The sequence below is a fragment of the Coregonus lavaretus genome (assembly GCF_964263955.1).
Source record: "Coregonus lavaretus genome assembly, chromosome: 2".
Lineage (NCBI taxonomy): Eukaryota > Metazoa > Chordata > Actinopteri > Salmoniformes > Salmonidae > Coregonus > Coregonus lavaretus.
Genome location: NC_139989.1, coordinates 35,776,808 through 35,799,713, shown reverse-complemented (window position 1 = coordinate 35,799,713; position 22,906 = coordinate 35,776,808). Strand labels below are relative to the sequence as shown.

At 43.5% G+C, this 22,906-nt stretch overlaps 1 protein-coding gene across 1 annotated transcript in view; it reads left to right on the top strand.

Moving 5' to 3' along the window:
* The first annotated feature begins 6,189 nt into the window (after window positions 1–6,189).
* Window positions 6,190–22,906, top strand: part of LOC311101260 (neurabin-2-like) — a 63,527-nt gene continuing 46,810 nt past the window's right edge. The window contains exons 1-2 of the mRNA XM_084142385.1: window positions 6,190–6,328; window positions 9,209–10,740. Of these exons, the coding sequence (XP_083998511.1) occupies window positions 9,277–10,740 (1,464 nt within the window). The 5' untranslated portion in view covers window positions 6,190–6,328; window positions 9,209–9,276. The remainder of the gene's footprint in view (window positions 6,329–9,208; window positions 10,741–22,906) is intronic.

The following is a 22,906-nucleotide window of genomic DNA, read 5'->3' as shown; positions in this document are numbered from 1 at the left end:
TAAGCACAAATAATGACTTTTTGGCTAAATAATATAGGCTACAAAATTATTTTAGTTCAGATAGACTAGTCTGTTGTTTTGGTTTTCCTGCTTGTGTGCAGTTTTGAAGATGGGGTGGTGGACTGGGGTAGGAGTAAATTGGGATTTTGAAAGAGAGGGGATGAAGAATCATGAAGGAATATTGTGAAATTTGATAATTCATTCCATAAATGAATGCACTTGTAATTTCGCTCTGAAAGCATATTTATAATAATGTTATAATCATTGTTAAATGAAAAACAAGTAAGCTGTTTTTCTCTTATATTGATGATATTCTCTATAGTCTATACTCTGTCGCAATGTGGACTTTGTTTAATGTCAAGAAAAGTGTGACAACATGCAGGTACCAAGCACGTGCACACCATAGCAACACCGACACACATGTTTGTTTTACTATCCTTGTGGGGACAAAACAATTAATTCCCATTCAAAATCCAATTTTTCCTAACCCCAAACCCCTAAACCTAACCCTAACCCTAACCCTAACTCTAACACCTAACCCTAAACCTAACCCCTAACCCTAATTGTAACCCTAACTCTAACACCTAACCCTAAACCCAACCCCTAAACCTAATTGTAACCGTAAACCTAACCCCTAAGCCTAAAATAGCCTTTTCCATGGGGGGACTTGCGAAATGTCCTCACTTGTCCCAATTTTCCTTGTTTTAAAATTATTGTCAGGATTTCTGGTCCCCACAAGGATAGTAAAACCAAACACACACACACACACACACACACACAAACAGATAGTTAAAGCCACAATTTGTATGTAAAATTCCAGTCATTTGAACTGATGAGTTTATTACTGTCTTGCTTTATTGCAAAACATGCTTGTTTTAGAAAGTTGTGTTGCTCTCATTACATGTCATTCACCAGGCCCAGATATATTGGCTATATAAATTAAGTAGACCAACTATTAGCATTGCATGCATTTGCATTTGCTCTGTTGTTTCCATTTTTGTTAGTGACCCACTGTTTGATTCATGGTAAGCATATTGTTTTTGTGCTGTCAGGAGAGTGCAGGTATTTTTTATGTCAATAGAGTAAATACTGCCACCTTGTGGAACCAGGTGGTTAAGGTCATAAAGGCTAGGCCTAGTAGCGCTCTATTAACAGTAGACGTATCCCCTGAGGCAATTGAAAACAAAGATAATGAGATAGAATCGAGACCTTTAGTCTTGCCTCTGTATTTAGATGTTATTATTATTAGATATTAGAATATATTAGATTGTATCGCACCATTATAGGTCCTTATAGCTCTTTTGACCTGAGCAAAGTATTGCCAGTAACTGTTTGGTCAGTTGCTTTTCTGATGGCCCATGTCCACTGGGGACGATGTAGGATGATGAAACAACAGAGGCCATTCATTTTGAATGGCAGAAAAGCGATTAGAAGCAAAGTGGATGGGGGACCGTTGGGCGATGCGAAAATGGCGTGGGAGCGTGAACAGGGCGGGACTTAAGTTGGGAAAGCTGAACTTCATGCAAAAGACTCTGCAATATCATGGCGCAATTGACCAATGAAAGCTCACTATAACTTCCAGCCTCTACTGGATAGGCTGTTGATACCTAGCACTACCGGGCATGCTGTCGGCTTGCTAGCAACCACATGAGGAGCCACTCTGGACAAACCTAGCGTGGCTAGGCAAAGCATCGCTGCTTGTGGATCACAGCCATGAGAATAAACAGTATTTTGGCTTGATGCCTGACAACATGTGCACCACCACCACCCGCAGTCACTATTGAGTCACTTTGGCTGTCTTTCACATGCATCACTTGTTGCCTGGGGAGGCTCCATTCGTTCACAACAGTGAGTCTCCAGACAGAGAGAGAGAGAGACAACAGGCAGCACAAATCTGGGTCATTACTGCAGTGTGTGTGTGTGTGTGTGTGTGTGTGCAGTCACATGACCACAGGCAGGGGAGGTGTTGCCATGGAGACTCCTCCACAGCTGTGTGTGTGTGTGTGTGTGTGTGTGTGTGTGTGTGTGTGTGTGTGTGTGTGTGTGTGTGTGTGTGTGTGTGTGTGAGGGCCGCACTCAAGTAGAGAGATTCAAGTCCTCAGCTGCAATGAATCTCCCTGAGAACGGGTGCCTGCTGTGAGCCAACCTGCGGCAGGTACAGTGGTCTGGACCCTACATAATGTGGTTCTGGTGGCACTTGGTTGCAGCATGCTGCTTGCAACACCACCAGAGTTGTGGGTTTGAATCTTGCATGGGGCCACATACACAGAATATGTTTGATAATACAAGTTGCTTTGCAGGTAATATTCATTGTATTACACAATGTGGATGATGATCTTCCGATGATGTTACATAAAAATGATTTAAGCCTATTCATATTAGTAATACATCTGTGCATCTTCTCACAGACTCACACTGTGTGATTTTAGGAACCCACCTCTCTTTTGTTATCCAAGCCTAGAGAAGAGTAGGGATGGCTGGTTTGTTGCTCTGCCATCTGCTGGCTGCATATGGTTAGTCAAAATAAATAATTACATTTGAGTAGGCTGAAGATAATAATACTACCACTGCCATTTTTACTGTTACCATTAGTCAGATTATCAATAGGTAGGAATGATACAAGTCATCTTAAATATGTTCATGGTATATAGTGCATTTTTTTATATCTAGGGATATATAGGGTTCAGTCAAGGTAACATCTCTTACCATCCCGCCTCTTCTCACTGCAGTAAGTCTGCAGTGTTGAGTCATTGGTTTAGAGAGCTGGGTTGCATCCCAAATGGCACACTATTCCCTAAATAGTGCACTTCTTTTGCCAGAGCCCTATGGGCCCTGTTCAAAAGTAGTGTGCTATGTAGGGAATAGGGTGCCATTTGAGACTTTACTCTGCTGTATTGACCCATGGTTAAACCCAAAAGATGATAATTCTGCCACTGCACATTAGAACCTGGTGCTGGAGGAAGATTATATCTCTCTGTGTAGATTACACAGATGGAATCTCATTATAAACTGGAACATAACATTTTTTCACAGAGTTATTTTAGAACATGGTATTCTCACCATGTTCTCCTCTTGTGGTCTCTGTGCCCATCAGGTCTGTTATTGGAGTGTTTTACATGCCCAAGGACCGTTGTGGTGACACTGACAGGAAGAATTACCTAACCTTAACCGAACAGAAAGAAAGGCATGGGCAACAGGTATAAGAGGGCAGGCCTTCTCAAAGTAAAATTATAATGGCTGAACATGAAGACAGTGTTTATTCTTTAAATAACAACACAAAAGGATTACAAAAAAATACAGTATTGCAATGCCTTTATAACTAAAGTCAACTGAAAAATACAGTATATAGCCTATGGTATTCTTTCTATAGAGGGTGATTGAGCAAATCACATGGGTAAGAGCCTATAAAAATATATATCCTCCGGTGCCCAGAGAATGGTGGCAAAGTGTCTCCAAGTGCCAAAATGATGACTCTATCAATTTATGAACCATAAAACAATGACATCCCTCATAGAATACCAGTTTCCCTCTAATCCTGCATGTTATTGTCATGTTCAGTGGGATAGGCCTGCATTTTAAGAGATGGCTTGGTTTATTCCCTATTTTTCATTTATTTATCTATTTTTCAAGAGAGACCTTAATTAATATACGTTTCTACTATGTATATTCAGCTATCAAGTCCATATGTGCAATTAGCCTAGTAATAGCATACACTCTAAAACCTAAAAGTGTTTCCCCAGAGGATTCTACATGGAACCCAAAAGAGTTCTACCTGGAACCAAAAACGGTTCTACCTGGAACCAAAAAGGGTTCTCCTATGGGGATAGCCAGAGAACCCTTTTGGAACCCTTTTTTTCTAATGGGTTGAATAATATCACACTCATAATCTGAGTAGAATTATTCAATACTGTATAAGGCAATAGTTCTATAAAGTGTATTCTCTGGTCAGTGCATTGGTAAATAACAACGTCATGCTCCCTGATGTGGTTAGTGGTATAGGCTACTATAAGGCATATTTATGTCAAGAGGTAATTTGTTTGTAAAATACACTAAACAAAAATATCAACGCAACATTTAAAGTGTTGGTCCCATGTTTCATGAGCTGAAATAAAAGATCCCAGAAATGTTCCATATGCACAAAAAGCTTATTTCTCTCAAATGTTGTGCACTAATTTGTTTACATCCCTGTTAGTGAGCATTTCTCCTTTGCCAAGATAATCCATCCACTTGACAGGTGTGGTATATCAAGAAGCTGATTAAACAGCATGATCATTACACAGGTGCACCTTGTACTGGTGACAATAAAAGGCCACTCTAAAATGTGCAGTTTTGTCACACAACACAATGCCACAGTTGTCTCAAGTTTTGAGGGAGCATGCAATTGGCATGCTGAGTGTAGGAATGTCCACCAGAGCTGTTGCCAGATAATTGAATGTTAATTTCTCTACCATAAGCCGCCTCCAACGTCGTTTTAGAGAATTTGGCAGTACGTCCAATAGGCCTCACAACCGCAGACCCCGTGAAACCAAGCCAGCCCAGGACCTCCATATGCGGCTTCTTCACCTGCGGGATCGTCTGAGACCAGCCACCCAGACAGCTGATGAAACTGAGGAGTATTTCTGTCTGTGGGCCCACCCATGGCTGCGCCCCTTCCCAGTCATGAGAAATCCATAGATTAGGGCATAATGACATTATTTCAATTAACTGATTAAAATTGTTGCATGTTGCGTTTATATTTTTGTTCTGTATACATCAATAAAGGAAATGGAAATACTTTTAGACAACATATGTTTAATGTAATGAAAAGGCACTATAACGCCTGTAGCCTATCCGATAACCTCGACAAGGATCTCATCTAGATTAGGCCTTCATAAACCCCCTAAACCCATAAAAGATAAAGAGATTTTGGTTGTAATCTAGGAATAACGGTATTAGGCTCAAGAGAAATCCAATTTAACCCTGCATTTAAAAAGCAGCTGCCCGTGGCAAATGGTGCTTGCATGGAAGTGGGACATTCTTCAAAGGATTGTTGCAATTTTACTACAAACCAATTAACAGAAACTCGTCACACTTATCACCATCGCATAAACGCTCTGACAAAAACTAATTGGGGGCGGATAATCCTATGATGAAGTGCCAAAAGGAAAGTGGTGCCATTTGGAGGTGCCACTGGCTGTCGTTACACTGCTGTGCACTGTACACACATACATACAGGTCTAGCATACCATCCCGTCAAAACAGTTTATGGTGTTTTTGGAAGATGTGGTGATTGCTTTTGAATAGTGAGCACTAACCATTGTTAACGCCAAGGTAGTGGGTTCGATCCCCGGGACCACCCATACACAAAAATGTATGCACGCATGACTGTAAGTCGCTTTGGATAAAAGCGTCTGCTAAATGGCATATTATTATTATTTATTATTGTGTGTTCACAGATTTACCTCACGAGGTCGCTGCCGACACTCACATTTTTGTTTCATTCCAAGGAACAGCCTAACAATGTAACAACCACTCCCCCTTCGATATATATATTGTTTTACTGTTCATCATTATACCTTTTATGATGTGTGTAACATTTCATTGGGCTATACTTTGATTGAATTTATTGAAACTGTAGCTTTTGGCATTTCGGTCACCAGTAGGCCTAATGGTCTTGGGATATAAGGGGCTATAAACCCAATTGCCAATTACACATAACAATGTCATTTGTAATTGCGGGCTATTATTTGGATGCTGAAATCAGTATTTTTTTTTATTTTTTATAAAAACTTCATTTTATGTGACGTCGGAGCTCCAGTCCGCCCATACTAGTCGCCGCGCCATCGTAAATCGTGGAGTTGAGTTTAATCGGCTATAAACCGATTAAGCAGCCGGTTCAGTGGGCTAATAAATAATCCATAGGCCTAACTGTTCGATTATTGTCCCGAATTTATTGTAGCCTATAGACCTACGAGTGGCATGTCTCTTGCCATTTAAATTAGGGGGGATCTTCAAGTCTATTTTATTTTGCTCGACATCAAGGGTTAACGTTGCCTGTGACGCCATATGCTGTTGGTTGAGAGGAGAGGAGAGGGGAGGGGGAGGAGCGGAGAGGGGAGGGGGGGAGGAGAGGGGAGGGGAGGGGAGGGGGGGAGGAGAGGGGAGGGGAGGGGAGGGGAGGAGGAGAGGGGAGGGGAGGGGAGGGGGGGAGGAGGGGAGCGAGCGAGCGAGAGAGCATCAGTTCGCTACGCTCGCAAGGGAATCAGAAGCGAAAACAGAACGTGGACACAATGGATTCTATAATAGACGGATCGTAACTTGAACCAACCTCTGTAAAACACTGAACAAGGTACGGTAACCAAACCTAGTAAAGATGCAACGACATTTCCTTTTTTTTGCTTTTATCTTGCTCGTCTTATAGAGAAAGATAACTGTTATTCTGACTGCAGAAGATGCAGGAAGCGATGTACAGCGATCAGGCAAGCGAGGTGTTTGAGGCCCTCAATTTCCGCAGGGTCCTAATGTTTTTGACAAGTCGGATTTTTGAAAGACGCACACAGGCTATTTTCGGGGATGTTTAATGAAAGTGTATTCCACCATAAATGTCCTGTATAGACATAGTTTGTTGAGCAGCGCTAGCGTTTATAGGGAACTAACGTTACAGCGCTCCGTAATCCTAACTGTCTGTCTGCCAGGTAGGCTATTCGTCACAACAAAAACCTATCATAACATGACAGTCCATGATGTGTTTATTTTATATGCTCGGTTGCACATCAGTCAAAGTTGGCTACATTTTACAGACTACCTATATAGAACGTGTCGTTTCCTGAGTCTGTAGCTGAGAAAATGAATATTTTGTGTCAAAATGACGGAATGGTCTATACGCCGAGAAGATGAATTGAATCACTGACAAAATAGCATACTCTTTGCTTTAAGACCTACGGGTAGATTTTGTTCGTGTTTTGTAGAGGATGTCCTTTGTGCCAGCAATGCATATAGGCTGAATGCATAGGCTGTTGCAATAGGTTATTCAATTCATGGAAATGGCACTGATCAAATAAGGATATCCGGATTCTCTGTCCGATTTCAATTAGGCCTAATGTTGGATAGATTCTCATCATAGGCATATTTAAATCCAACTGACATCATACATGACATGTAGGCTACAGCAGTCTACATAACATAGGCCTATGTGTAGTGGTAGCAGGATACTGTGCTCTCTTTGTAAATACAATTAGAAAATTCATGGGATAAGGGGTCACTCTGGTAATATACAATAACAGGAAACTGGATAAATGCAGTGCTGCTGATTGAAGAATAAAGGCATTGTGGCTGTTATTTGCATAATCATGGTCCAGCCTGATATGTTTTACATGATTTGCAACAACAATTAGGCATATTTAGTCTGACATGGTCTGAGTTACACTATATATACAGAAGAATGTGGACACCCTTTCAAATTAGTGGATTTGGCTATTTAAGCCACACCCGTTGCTGACAGGTGTATAAAATCGAGCGCACAACCATGCAATCTCCATAGACAAACAGTGGCAGTAAAATGGCCTTACTGAAGAGCTCAGTGACTTTCAACATGGCACCGTCATAGGATGCCACCTTTACAACAAGTCAGTCTGCCCTGCTAGATCTGCCCCGGTCAACTGTAGGTGCTGTTATTGTGAAGTGGAAACATCTAGGAGCAACAACAGCTCAGCCATGAAGTGGTAGGCCATACAAGCTCACAGAACAGGACCGCCGAGTGCTAAACCGCATAGCGTGTAAAAATGTTCTTGGTTGCAACACTCAATACCGAGTTCCTAACTGCCTCTGGAAAGCAACGTCAGCACAATAACTGTTCGTCGGGAGCTTCATGAAATGGGTTTCCATGGCCGAGCAGCTGCACACAAGCCTAAGATCACCATGCACAATACCAAGCGTCGGCTGGAGTGGTGTAAAGGTCGTCAAAATGCGTTCTCTGGAGAAATGAATCATGCTTCACCATCTGGGACGAATCTGGGTTTGGCGGATGCCAGGAGAACGCTACCTGCCCAATGCATAGTGCCAACTGTAAAGTTTGGTGGAGGAGGAATAATGGTTTGGGCTGGGAAATCTTAGCTCTACAGCATGCAATGACATTCTAAGCGATTCTGTGCTTCCAACTTTATGGCAACCGTTTGGGGAAGGCCCTTTCCGGTTTCAGCATGACAATGCCTCCATGCACAAAGCGAGGTCCGTACAGAAATGGTTTGTCGAGATCGCTGTGGAAGAACTTGACTGGCCTGCACACAGCCCTGACCTCAACCCCATTGAACAGCTTTGGGATGAATTGGAACGCAGACTGCGAGACAAGCCTAATTGCCCAATATCAGTGCCCAACCACACTAATGCTCTTGTGGCTGAATGGAAGCAAATGCCCGTAGAAATGTTCTAACATCTAGTGGAAAGCCTTCCCAGAAGAGTGGAGGCTGTTATAGCAGCAAAGGGGGGACCAACTCCACATTAATGCCCATGATTTTGGAATGAGATGTTCGACGAGCAGGTGTCCACATACTGTTGGTCATATGGTGTATTTGAGTGAGCATAAAGACGTTGGATTTCTATTCCTCTTTCACCCAGACTCGTGGCTCTGATTGCATGAATGAGGATTATTGTTATTAATTTAGCTTTAAGACCCTGTGGTGTCTTTCTACTTAGCAGCAGCTTTTGCTGTCGGTGGTGAGACCAGAAATCTTAGGTCAGCTGAGAAAAATCCTAACGATCAAAATTATATAATGACTAACGGATACAGCACAAGTAGGATTTCTGCCAGGCCTCTCCAATTTGCAATCAGGGTGTTATTGTTGTAAGCCCTAGACTAGTCATGTCATATATTTATCTCATATCCTTCACTACAGTTCTCCTTCCTAAGTGTAGGTGAATAGATACGGGATTTGCAGCGCCCCAGGCTGTTCCGTATTTACGTCAGAGTAAACTTCCACTCACACCCACGTGTGTAGCTTTCTATTTTTTCTTTCTCTTGGATTTCTTTATCATGCATCTAACATGCTCATTTTCAAGGCTTCTCTATCCATCCTTCTCTTCCTCTCTCTATCTCTCCCTTTCGTTTTCACAAACCCACTCTCTCTTCCCCACTATCGCTCAATGCTGTTCTTGCATTTGTGTCTGTCTACCCCATGTGCAGGCAGACTCCCTCAGGTGAAATTGAGTGGTTTTGTTTGTTTTTCTCATCCAGGGGGAGGAAGACAAGACGGAGGAGCTATGCTGTTACTGCCAAGTCTCAGTGGCTCAGTTTGATTAACCATGATGAAGACTGAACCCCCATCGGCGGGCAGTGCCAGCTCCACCCTCCGGAGCCCATCCCCCCACAGAAATGCCTATGAGGCGGGCATCCAGGCTCTGAAGCAGGCCCATGACGCCCTGAACAACGCTGCCAATGGGGACGATGCTGCCAAGGACGGCAAGCCGCCACGGCCTACCGGCAGGGGCCGCCGCCAGTACGGCTCCAATGTCCACCGCATCAAGAACATGTTCATGCAGATGCAGTCGCCGGGCGACGAGGATGACCCATCCAAGACCAATGACCAGGCGGTGCGGCTGTCCCTGCCCAGGGCCAGCAGCCTCAACGAGGACGTGAACCACAGCGCCCTGCTCAAGCTGGGCGCCACAGTCTCTGAGCGCGTCAACCGCTTCGACCCCAAGGGCGGCGAAGTTGGCGGGTCCCGAGGGGCCTCAGCAGGATACTCCAAGCTGCAGGAGACGAGGAAGATCTTCGAGCAGCGTCAGCTGCAGGAGAAGCAGTCCGCCACCAACCGCATCCTGCTCAAGAAGGAGCGTCCGGTTTCGTCCGCGGTCCAGGACAGCCGGCTGGACGTGGTAGTGCGCTTCAACGGCAGCACTGAGTCTCTGGACTGCCTGGATACGGTAGGGGGAGCCGGTGAGGCAGTGTCGCCCACCGTAAGCCAGCTTAGCGCCGTCTTCGAGAAGGCCGACCTGAGGAACAACCTGCACCGGCCCTCCTCCACGTCCCCGCAGCCCTCCCGAGAAGAAAGCCCCACTCCGGCGAAAACAGCAGAATGCCTCAACTCCAAAATCATCGACAGGAAGGTGCAAGTCTTGCCACCAGGCAGTCAGGAGGATGGGAGCAGCCAACACTTGGACCAGGAGGGTTCCCCCAGAAGCCCCAGGAACAGAGCAGCTCCCCAAAACGACGACGGCTCCTCAGGAAGTCCACGAACAGGGGACAGGACCTCTTCTGCTTCTACCGAAACCAAGCCTGAGAGGGAGAGAGGGAAGGAAGACAGGGGCTTAAGTACCGGAGGCGAGCCTGGCAGGGAACCCATACCCGGGGACCAGGAGGACTCCCCCGCACCCGAGGCAGGGAGCCGGCTGGTGCAGGCCGAGATCCACGCCTCACTGGAAAATGGAGAGGACCCTGGGTGCCCCAGCGACATGGCAGGGAGGCAGGAGGGAGAGAGGGGCCACAGGGAGGAGCCAGGCGAGGGGCCCCAGTGTGAGGGACAGTTTGAGGATGGCCTGGAGGAGGAGTCTCGAAAGGAGGATTACTCTGAGGGCGACCTGGTGGACATCAGCGCGTACAGCGGAATCGGAGAGGACTCCGGCGGCAGCCAGCTGGATGAGGATGAGGAGGAGGAAGATGAGCCCTACGAGCCAGAGTCGAGCTGCTCTGAGATCCCGGGACTGCCTGCCGAGGAGGAAACACTGCCAGAGAACAGGAAGATCTGCTTTAGCACTGGACCAATAAAGGTGAGTCTCTGGTTCAGGTGGGCAGAAATGAGGAACAGTTTATCAAGAGATGATAAGGGAAGAGACATCAATACTGGTCTGAAGTGGAGATCCGAAGCTGTCTATAGTGGTAGACCATTATTTCTACCTGTAGGCATAGTACTTAGGGGTAGTTTTATTAATAGTTTTACAGTAGTAATCAGAAGACAAAGCTCTCTGATTCATCTGTGTAGAAGTCATAAGTGTTTTAATAGTAGTTGGTTGACGCAGCCACATATTTCCCCACAGTTTACATTGGCCTACGTCTCTACACTGACACATTTGAATGACTTTGCATTTCCTGTATTGGTGAAAACATCTTGTGAAAGCCTGTGCAAAGATCAGCATCCACATACTTCCTTCAAATCAAATTGTATTAGTCACATGCTTCGTAAACAACAGGTGTGGACTAACAGTGAAATGCTTACTTAGGGGCCCTTTCCAACAAAGCAGAGAGATTGAAAATAGATAAATAATAGAAAAGTTAAACATGTAACATTGAGTAATAATAACGTGGCTATATACAAGGGGTACCAGTACCGAGTCAATGTGCAGGGGTACTGGGTAATTGAGGTAGATATGTACATATAACTAGGAATAAAGTGACAGATAGTAAACAGTAGCAGCAGTGTATGTGATGAGTCAAAAAAAGTTAGTGCAAAAAGGGTTAATGCAGATAGTTCAGGTAGCTATTTGGTTAACTATTTAATTAACTATTTAAGAGAGGCGCAAGAGAGGTGATCAAGTTACATTTCAAATTCTCTACTAATGTTTGCCAGGTAAATATCTTATAAGTTTAACTATCTAAGATGTGCCAAATACATTCTCTTTAGCTCAGGGCTCCAGCTATGCATTTGGTATGCTAACTTTCTAGCTAAGTAGCTAGCTTGCAAGATCAAGCTTCTTGGTTACAGCAGAGACAATCAATCCCCTCCTGGATCAAGATCCCTGCTGTCGGGGCCTCTCGAGTGGACTAGAGATCCTGGTTCGAGTCCAGGCTCTGTCGCAGCCGGCCGCGACCGGGAGACCCATGGGGAGACGCACAATTTGGCCCAGCGTCGTCCAGGTTAGGGAAAGGTTTGTCCCATCGCGCACTAGCGACTCCTGTGGCGGGCCGGGCACCGTGCACGCTGACGCGGTCGCGAGGTGTATGGTGTTTCCTCCGACACATTGGTGCGGCTGGTTTAGTTTAATGTTCGCTTGCGCTTGTTAGCATTTAGCTAGCGTCCGCTATGTGAATTCGGAAGTTTTGTTAGCATTTGTTAGCATACTGTCTTTTATTTATTTATTTATTTACATCTGGAAAGATGTGTGCACTGCAGGTATAACCGTATACCCCGGTATGGTACAGAAATGGTATGAAAATCTGGATACTTCCCAACCCTTCTACGGAGTGCTTCAGAGATAGAAGCTAATAGCTAGACGTTGTAGTTTGGGTTTTGACTTCCGGATATCAGGCCAACTTATTGGTCGAGCTGTTTCAGCACAGCAGCGGTGTCCAATACAGCGCGTTTACTGCAGAACACATTCAGCATACTGTGTGAGCTGCTCTATGTATGACTAAGTGACTGACAACTTGTGAAATCTATTTTTTGGCTCGGTCAGCATTCATTCATTTGCTTGACACTAAGGACCTACTCAGTAGTCCTGACAGCAAGATAGACTTGTTCCTCCTGCCTTGACACAAGACAGGCTGTTCGTTTCAGCTTGCATCAGCAATAATTATTGTGGTGAAATCCAATATAGGTACCCCCCCTTCCATAGCTTAATTCCTCTAAGATCTGTATGATGTAACAAGGGACCTCCAAAAAAGCTGGGCGTAGAAAACTGATTTTTAAAATCCTAATGCTGACTGCTGCTCCAATGATATGCCATTTCCAGCCAGGTATAGGCCAGGTGTTCTCAGGGGCTTCAGTCTGAACCACAAATACATCGTTTACATAAAATGTGAAATGATGTAGGTAGGTAGATATTAGCTCTATGCTACTGTATATTATCGTTATGAAATGTCAGATGAATATGCCAGTGGCCTTTCTCTCCTGTACCTTGGTGACTTGCCATTAAATGCCACCAGCAAGTAGTGTGGATTTCATCTCCCCGCCATGCACAGCATGCTAACCAACCAGGCAGCCACCGTATCACTGTAACTATATGTTATGTAGAGGGATTTTCAGTAGCAGTCATTTTCACCTCTTCTCAGTCAGTGAGTGTCTGAGATTTCATGGTTGTGATAGGATCCAATAGATTTGCTGCATAGCCTTGTAATCCTAGTAGAGGAGGAAAATGACTGCTTTGCAGTAGGACACCCTTAAGCACAGCCACTTGTGAAGCGTGTAATGGCATGCCATGACTTTGCTGTCACAGCAAGCAGTGTCCCTTTATTCCTCAGTGGCGGAGGATAGAGAGCTATCATATAGGCTAGTCCATCATAGTGTAGACTGGAAGGTTTTAATCTGTTAAATCTACTAGACCTTCTATCTCTGAAAACCATTGCTGTTGCACTTTTGAATATTGCACTGAATTGATCTGACCTGTGCAAGAACTGGAGATGACAGTTCAGCATCTTCTTTTACCTTTCTGACCTATTGACCCTGTTATGTTGTTTATGGCTTTAACTCAACCAAGGGTGTGGCTTAACCATGATGCATTCACTGCACCTGGGAGTTCATTCTGCAGTCAGCTTCCATTGTTGATAAACTGTGCTCTATATTAGTGTCTTGTTTTTTCTGCAGTAGTGCCTGATACTTAAACATATACCCGTACCATCGGTGACTGACTGACTCCCTCTCTTAGCCAAGGTGAGGGCACCCGGGGAAGAGAATGAATTTGTTAGGTGTTCAGCAGGCCATGGGGATGACTAGGTGAGTCGCCCGTGTAGACCTCTTTGCAGAGATAAGGACAGAACAGGCAGGTCCATTGTCCACTCAGTCAGCTCCAGAGTGTCTGAGTCACAGGAGGTTTGCATCCCAAATTGCCCCCTATTCCCTAGATGGTGCACTGATCTGGTCAAAAGTAGTGCACTATAACACATTAATTCAGACACTGGCCTCAATATGAAGTAAATGCCATCATTGATGCATTTCATCACTATTTTATTTCAGAGGGGTATCTCTTTGAAATAATTTCTAAGCCTATTCACAATGATATTGGGCTGGATGCTGATAGGGGAAACTTGCTGAATGATCAGAGAAATGATAGTCAAAGCTTTTCTTTTAGGCTATTTACAGAAAATAAAGTCCTGGATGCTTTGCTAGCAATAGACGACAAGAAATCCACATGGGCCGACCAAACACCCACATTTGTTATTTAAAATTGTTATCAGGAAATATTCCAAAACTATGGAAATCAGCTCTTGTGCTGCCACTCCATAAGGGCAGGGATAGTAGTGATCTTAATAATTATCTCCCAATTTCAAGGCTTCCTTGAGGGGTCAAATACTTATTTCCCTCATTAAAATGCAAATCAATTTATAACATTTTTTACATGCGTTTTTCTGGATTTTTTTGTTGTTATTCTGTCTCTCACTGTTCAAATAAACCTACCATTAAAATTATAGACTGATCATTTCTTTGTCAGTGGGCAAACATACAAAATCAGCAGGGGATCAAATACTTTTTTCCCTCACTGTAGATGAGCTGGTTAAGAAGCTAAGATTTGAAGTTGTATTTTTCTACAGAAACAGATTGTGCCATTCTCTATGCAGTAGGAAGCAGATTATTCAGTCAACCTTTTTATCTGTTCTTGATTATGGTGATATTATTTATCAAAGTGCAGCTGCTACTATTCTTAAACCGTTGGATGCCATCTACCATAGTGCCCTTCATTTTGTTACAGGCAACAGTTTTGCTATTTATCACTGTATCAAAAGGTTGGCTGGACTTCACTAAAGACCTGTAGATCTCTACATTACTCCCTTTTTGTTTACAAGGCCCTAATTCCTGAACTTCCTTCTTATCTAACTTTTCTGTTGAAGTATAAAATACATAAAAATAAATTTCATCTTGATGTTCTGGTGCCGTTTGGGCAATTTAAAGTATTGATTGGGAACTTATTTGTGGAGGAATGTAACTGTTTTTCTTGGTGATTTGTGATGTTTTATTTGTGCTTACCATGACTGTGTTTTTGTATTTTAATATGTAATAAAATATATATATATATTACACACACATATACATTACCAGTCAAAAGTTTGGACACACCTACTCATTCAAGGGTTTTTCTTTATTTTTACAATTTTCTACATTGTAGAATAATAGTGAAGACAAGACATCAAAACTATGAAATAACACATAAGGAATCATGTAGTAACCAAAAAAAGTGTTAAACAAATCAAAATATATTTGAGATTCTTCAAAGTAACCACCCTTTGCCTCGATGACAGCTTTGCACACTCTTGGCATTCTCTCAACCAGCTTCATGAGGTAGTCACCTGGAATGCATTTCTATTAACAGGTGTGCCTTCTTAAAAGTTAATTTGTGGAATTTCTTTCCTTCTTAATGCGTTTCAGCCAATCAGTTGTGTTGTGACAAGGTAGGAGGGGTATACAGAATATATCCCTATTTGGTAAAAGACCAAGTCCATATTATGGCAAGAACAGCTCAAATAAGCAAAGAGAAATGACAGTCCATCATTACTTTAAGACATGAAGGTCAGTCAATACGGAACATTTCAATAACTTTGAAAGTTTCTTCAAGTGCAGTCGCAAAAACCATTGAGCGCTATAATGAAACTGGCTCTCATGAGGACCGCAACAGGAATGGAAGACCCAGAGTTACCTCTGCTGCAGAGGATAAGTTCATTAGAGTTACCAGCCTCAGAAATTGCAGCCCAAATAAATGCTTCACAGAGTTCAAGTAACAGGCATATCTCAACATCAACTGTTCAGAGGGGACTGTGTGAATCAGGCCTTCATGGTTGAATTGCTGCAAAGAAACCACTACTAAAGGACACCAATAATAAGAAGAGACCTGCTTGGGCCAAGAAACACGAGCAATGGACATTAGACCCGTGGAAATGTGTCCTTTTGGTCTGGAGTCCAAATTTGAGATTTTTGGTTCCAACCGCCGTGTCTTTGTGAGACGCGGTGTGGGTGAATGGATGATCTCCGCATGTGTATTTCCCACCGTAAATCATGGAGGAGAAGGTGTTATGGTGTGGGGAGGCTTTGCTGTTGACACTGTCTGTGATTTATTTAACCAGCATGGCTACCACAGCATTCTGCAGCGATACGCCATCCCATCTGGTTTGGGCTAAGTGGGACTATCATTTGTTTTTCAACAGGACAATGACCCAACACACCTCCAGGCTGTGTAATGGCTATTTTACCAAGAAGGAGAGTGATGGAGTGCTGCATCACATGACCTGGCCTCCACAATCCCCCGACCTCAACCAAATTGAGATGGTTTGTGATGAGTTGGACCACAGAGTGAAGGAAAAGCAGCCACCAAGTGCTCAGCATATGTGGGAACTTCTTCAAGACTGTTGGAAAAGCATTCCAGGTGAAGCTGGTTGAGAGAATGCCAAGACTGTGCATAGCTGTCATCAAGGCAAAGGGTGGCTATTTGAAGAATCTCAAATATAACATATATTTTGATTTGTTTAACACTTTTTTGGTTACTACATGATTCCATATGCGTTATTTCATAGTTTTGATGTCTTCACTATTATTCTACAATGTAGAAAATATTAGAAATAAAGAAAAACCCTTGAATGAGTAGGTGTGTCCAAACTTTTGGCTGGTAGTGTGTGTATTTGTGTATGTATATACATTATAACTTATATATATATATATATTAGTTATAATGTATATTTATATTGTATTATACAGGGCGCATTTGGTCTTGGACTGGGACATGGAGGCCTGCTGTAATTCACCAGCTTTTCATAATAATAACTGTACAACAGGGAAAGGGATGTGCTGCAATTACTTCAAGTAAGGTCAAGATGATTTTAATCTGGTGGATGAATGCCTGGTGTAGGAGGACCTCTAGTCTAAAGAGAGAGCGAGCCCTGATAGGCTTCTAATTCTATGTGCAGCATTGTGCAAACCATAGGGTAGTAGTCTGTATTGGAAGAATCCTTGTTTGTGCTATACAGTGTTAAGAAGTTGAGGTGAGGGTCATAAGGTATTTTTGGGGGGTATTTGAAAGGATTATAGGTTATGACACTTGTGTCTTGAGTCTGCCTTCACTTTTTACACTAACTTACATGTTCCATGTCTGTGACCTGCTTTTCTGAATCATATTTTGTTCAGTTCAGGTAATACAAGGATTGCTACCTTAGGGCCTCTGTGAAAGGTACTTTTCCCTCGTCATATGAAGACACATGGATAAGAGTTGACGGTTTAAGGACAGGAGCCTTGTGTAAAAGGGGTAGCTACTGTCAGCTGGTGATCTGGCAGACCGAAAGGCTAAGTGCTTTAGGGTTTCCAGAGAAGGACATGTAAAACAAGTTCAGCTCTGCTGTTGTGCTCCAATGACTGAAATGGGATTTTCTGTCCCTGAAATCTCCAAGGGAAACAGTAGTGTTTCCTTTGTTCCTCTCAAAGCCATTAAACTGTTCAAGCCTGCCTTCGCTTTTTCTTCTCAGTGGTTGATTCGTTCGATTTTTTTAGACTGAAATGGCATTCATACCTCAATGACACTGAAAGCAACGTAATATGACATGAAAACTTAATATATTGCTCCATCTCTTCCTCTGAGCAGGCATGCTGTCACTCTTATCAGACACATTTTTAGCTGAGAATAAACACCAAGTCCCTCTGCATTTAGAGCAAGCTAGCCCCTGCACTCGCTCTCTTTGTGTCTCTCGGTCTGTCTGTCTGTCTGTCCCGTCTGTCTGTCCCGTCTGTCTGTCCCGTCTGTCTGTCCCGTCTGTCAGTACATTCCTTATGTCATACCACCTTGCATCCCACTGCTGGCTTGCCTCTGAAGCTAAACAAGGTTGGTCCTGGTCAGTCCCTGGATGGGAGACCAGATGCTGCTGGAAGTGGTGTTGGACGGCCAGTAGGAGGCACTCTTTCCTTTGGTCTAAAGAAATATCACAAATGCCCCAGGGCAGTGATAGGGGATATTGCCCTGTGTAGGGTGCCGTCTTTCGGATGGGACGTTAAACGGGTGTCCTGACTCTCTGTGGTCACCTAAAGATCCCATGGCACTTATCGTAAGAGTAGGGGTGTTAACCCCGGTGTCTTGGCTAAATTCCCAATCTGGCCCTCATACCATCATGGCCACCTTATCATCCCCAGCTTCCAATTGGCTCATTCATCCCCCCTCCTCTCCCCTGTAACTATTCCCCAAGTCATTGCTGTAAATGAGAATGGGTTCTGAGTCAACTTACCTGGTAAAATAAGCGTAAAATAAAAAAAATGTCTCAGCCTCATTTCCCCAATCTGCCAGTCTTATCTCAGATCAGTGAGTAGTCTGGTAAACTGATAAACTGGCTGCACTATGAGTTGGTCCCAACTGTGTGTTGGTCCCGTGTGGCTCAGTTGGTAGAGCATGGCACTTGCAACACCAGGGTTGTGGGTTCTATTACCACGGGGGACCAGTATGAAAATGTATGAACTCATTACTTTATGTCACAGAAGTGTGGTTGAGTATTTGTTTGTGAGGCGAGAGTTTGTATCTGTCCATCCTTGTGTGTGATTGTGAGCGAGAGTGACCCTGTTATTAGGTGTTTCCTGATCCCAGACAGACTTGGGCGGCCCCTCTTATCCTCTCAAAGGGAGGAAGCAGTAGAGAGGGAAGGAGGGCTGGGTGAGGGCATGTCTCAGAGCAGGATATAGCTCAATTTCGAGAGGGAGATCAAGTTTCAGTGTGTGGACACCTGGCTCACTGCTGGGGTAGCGCCCCTTGATGAGTCCCATATCACCAGAGCCAGGTGTGCTTGTGTCTCTAACCTGGGATCTGAACCTGCAGACAATGTCTTGTAAGAGGTCAATGTCTCACCTTCCTCACATTGAATAACAACTGGCTGCCATCCGTAGTATTAGAAGCTGGCATCCTTAAATGCATCTGGTAGATTATACACTGCATTCGGAAAGTATTCAGATCCCTTGACTATTTCCACATATTGTCACGTTACAGCCTTATTCTAAAATTGATTAAATATGTTTTTTTCCTCATCAATCTACACAAAATATCCCATAATGACAAAGCGAAAACAGGTTTTTAGAATGTTTTGCAAATGTATTGAAAATAAAAAAACATACCTTATTTACATAAGTATTCAGACCCTTTGCTATGAGACTCGAAATTGAGTTCAGGTGCACCCTGTTTCCATTGATCATCCTTAAGATATTTCTACAACTTGATTGGAGTCCACCTGTGGTAAATTCAATTGATTGTACATGATTTGGAAAGCACACACCTGTCTATATAAGGTCCCACAGAGCAAAAACCAAGCCATGAGGTCGAAGGAATTGTCCGTAGAGCTCCGAGACAGGATTGTGTCAAGGCACAGATCTGGGGAAGGGTACGCAAAGAATTCTGGAGCATTGACGGTCCCCAAGAACACAGTGGCCTCCATTCTTAAATGGAAGAATTTTGGAACCACCAAGACTCTTCCTAGAGCTGGCCGCCCGGGCCAAACTGAGCAATCGGGGGAGAAGGGCCTTGGTCAGGGAGGTGGAGATGGGAGAACCTTCCAGAAGGACAACCATCTCTGCAGCACTCCACCAATCAGGCCTTTATGGTAGAGTGGCCAGATGGAAGCCACTCCTCAGTAAAAGGCACATGACAGTCCACTTGGAGTTTGCCAAAGGCACCTAAAGGACTCTCAGACCATGAGAAATAAGACTGGTCTGATGAAACCAAGACTTAACTATTTGGCCTGAATGCCAAGCGTCACGAGTGGAGGAAACCTGGCACCATCCCTACGGTGAAGCATGGTCATGGCAGCATCGTGCTGTGGGGATGTTTTTCAGCGGCAGTGACTGGGAGACTAGTTAGGATCGAGGGAAAGATGAACGGCGCAAAATACAGAGATCCTTAATGAAATCCTGCTCCAGAGCACTCAGGACCTCAGACTGGGGCGAAGGTTCACCTTCCAACAGGACAACGACCCTAAGCACACAGCCAAGACAATGCAGGAGTGGCTTCGGGAAAAGTCTCTGAATGTCCTTAAGTGGCCCAGCCAGAGCCCGGACTTGAACCCGATGGAACATCTCTGGAGAGACCTGAAAATAGCTGTGCAGCGACGCTCCCCATCCAACCTGACAGAGCTTGAGAGGATCTGCAGAGAACAATGGGAGAAACTCCCCAAATACAGGTGTGCCAAGCTTGCAGCGTCATACCCAAAAGGACTTGAGGCTGTAATCACTGCCAAAGGTGCTTCAACAAAGTACTGAGTAAAGAGTCTGAATACTTCTGTAAATGTGATATTTCAGTTTTAAATTTTAAATTTGCAAAAATGTCAACAACAAAATTTTTTTTTTTTTTTGTCATTATGGGGTATTGTGTGTAGATTGATGAAGAATTTAATCCATTTTAGAATAAGGCTGTAACGCAACAAAATGTGGAAAAAGTCAAGGGGTCTGAATACTTTCCGAATGCACTGTACGTGTCCAACTAACCACCAGCTACCATGATTGCTTCAGTAAACAATACTGTTTTTTATGCATCATTTAAGTCGCCTTGGTTGGTAGATCTAGCTTAGGCATTCCAAAGGAAATTACTTATTTGAACGAAATACCTTCTCATCAACATCTATCCATAGCATCGGGCTATAAGCGCTATATAGTCCATTGTCTTACCCAGGCCTTGTAGAGTGCCACATTCTAAGTAGTGAAACAGATTAGCGGAACGCCCTAGTGGTTATAAATAGAGGTCTACTGCTCTGAACGTTCCCATAATCCACTGCTTGATTCTTAGAGCCTCCTGTACTGCCGGGCGGGGTTATTTAAAGACTTCTCCCTGTGTCAGGATGCTAGCATGGCGCTGCAGGGGGGGGGGCAGGTCTAGAGGCCACTTAGATTAGGTAGACGTACTGTACCATAGACGGCAGCGTAACACCACTGTACCTTGGGTATTTTCTTCTCTTTCTCTCCCCCTTATGCAGAGGCCCTTATCTTTCCAATACAGAGGCTGTGCTCTGCAGACAGCAGCCTTTCTGTTCACGTTTCGATCGATATCAGTCATTTTCTGCATTCCATGACAGTGCTTTTTATAGTCTTAAAGAGGCAGCCTTGGTTACAATGTTGCCTAAGGCTTAGGAGGGGGGAGGGGGTCTATAATGTCAATAGACAGGAAGTCTTAACGTCTCCAGCTCCTGTCCCCTCCATCACCACCTGATAATGACACTGTTTTGCCATCACTAGCCGGCTTCCACCCGGTTACGCAACCCTGCACCTTAGAGGCTGCTGCCCTATATACATAGACATGGAATCACTGGCCACTTTAATAATGGAACACTGGCCACTTTAATAATGTTAACATACTGTTTTACTCATCTCATATGTATATACTGTATTCTATTCTACTGTATTTTAGTCAATGCCACTCCAACATTGCTCAATCTAATATTTATGTTTCTTAATTGCATTCTTTTACTTTTAGATTTGTGTGTATTGTGGTGAATTGTTAGATAATACTGCACTGTAAGAGCTAGAAACACAAGCATTTCGCTACACCCGCAATAACGTCTGCTAAATATGTGTATGTGACCAATAACATTTGATTTGATAATGTATAAGAATGTCAAAAGGGGTGACACTCTCATTACTCGTTGTTTGGGTTGAGCTAGTTTAGTATCCTATAAGACCAGTCACCAGAAAGGACCAATGTACTGAAGTTCTGTGTTCGTGACATATAGAAGGCTATTCAGAATTCCAAATCCACAGCATAGCTACAGTCTAAATCAGGGGTGTCAAACTCAATCAGCGGAAAGGCCATATTGAAAAAACACAACACATTCGCGGGCCAGACATAGCCTATTATGTTTGTTTTGACAAAAAAACGTGGATACAACTCTGACCAAAACTGGCCATTGTTTTATTTTAAAACATATGGACCTTTATAATGTCTACTTAGGATACTGTATATACAGTGAGGGGAAAAAGTATTTGATCCCCTGCTGATTTTGTACGTTTGCCCACTGACAAAGACATGATCAGTCTATAATTTTAATGGTAAGTTTATTTGAACAGTGAGAGACAGAATAACAACAACAAAAATCCAGAAAAACGCATGTCAAAAATGTTATAAATTGATTTGCATTTTAATGAGAGAAATAAGTATTTGACCCCTCTGCAAAACATGACTTAGTACTTGGTGGCAAAACCCTTGTTGGCAATCACAGAGGTCAGACGTTTCTTGTAGTTGGCCACCAGGTTTGCACACATCTCAGGAGGGATTTTGTCTCACTCCTCTTTGCAAATCTTCTCCAAGTCATTAAGGTTTCGAGCCTGACGTTTGGCAACTTGAACCTTCAGCTCCCTCCACAGATTTTCTATGGGATTAAGGTCTGGAGACTGGCTAGGCCACTCCAGGACCTTAATGTGCTTCTTCTTGAGCCTCTCCTTTGTTGCCCTGGCCGTGTGTTTTGGGTCATTGTCATGCTGGAATACCCATCCACGACACCTTCTCACCAAGCTGCTAGCGATGGTCTTGTAGCCCATTCCAGCCTTGTGTAGGTCTACAATCTTGTCCCTGACATCCTTGGAGTGCTCTTTGGTCTTGGCCATGGTGGAGAGTTTGGAATGTGATTGATTGATTGCTTCTGTGGACAGGTGTCTTTTATACAGGTAACAAACTGAGATTAGGAGCACTCCCTTTAAGAGTGTGCTCCTAATCTCAGCTCGTTACCTGTATAAAAGACACCTGGGAGCCAGAAATCTTTCTGATTGAGAGGGGGTCAAATACTTATTTCCCTCATTAAAATACAAAGGAATTTATAACATTTTTGACATGCGTTTTTCTGGATTTTGTTGTTGTTATTCTGTCTCTCACTGTTCAAATAAACCTACCATTAAAATTATAGACTGATCATTTCTTTGTCAGTGGGCAAACGTACAAAATCAGCAGGGGATCAAATACTTTTTTCCCTCACTGTAGAATTTTACATATTAAAACAAATTTAGAGATAAATAATATTTGTCCATCATTTGCTGCTATGCTTGCAGATGTGCATAATATGCTGCGACCCTAA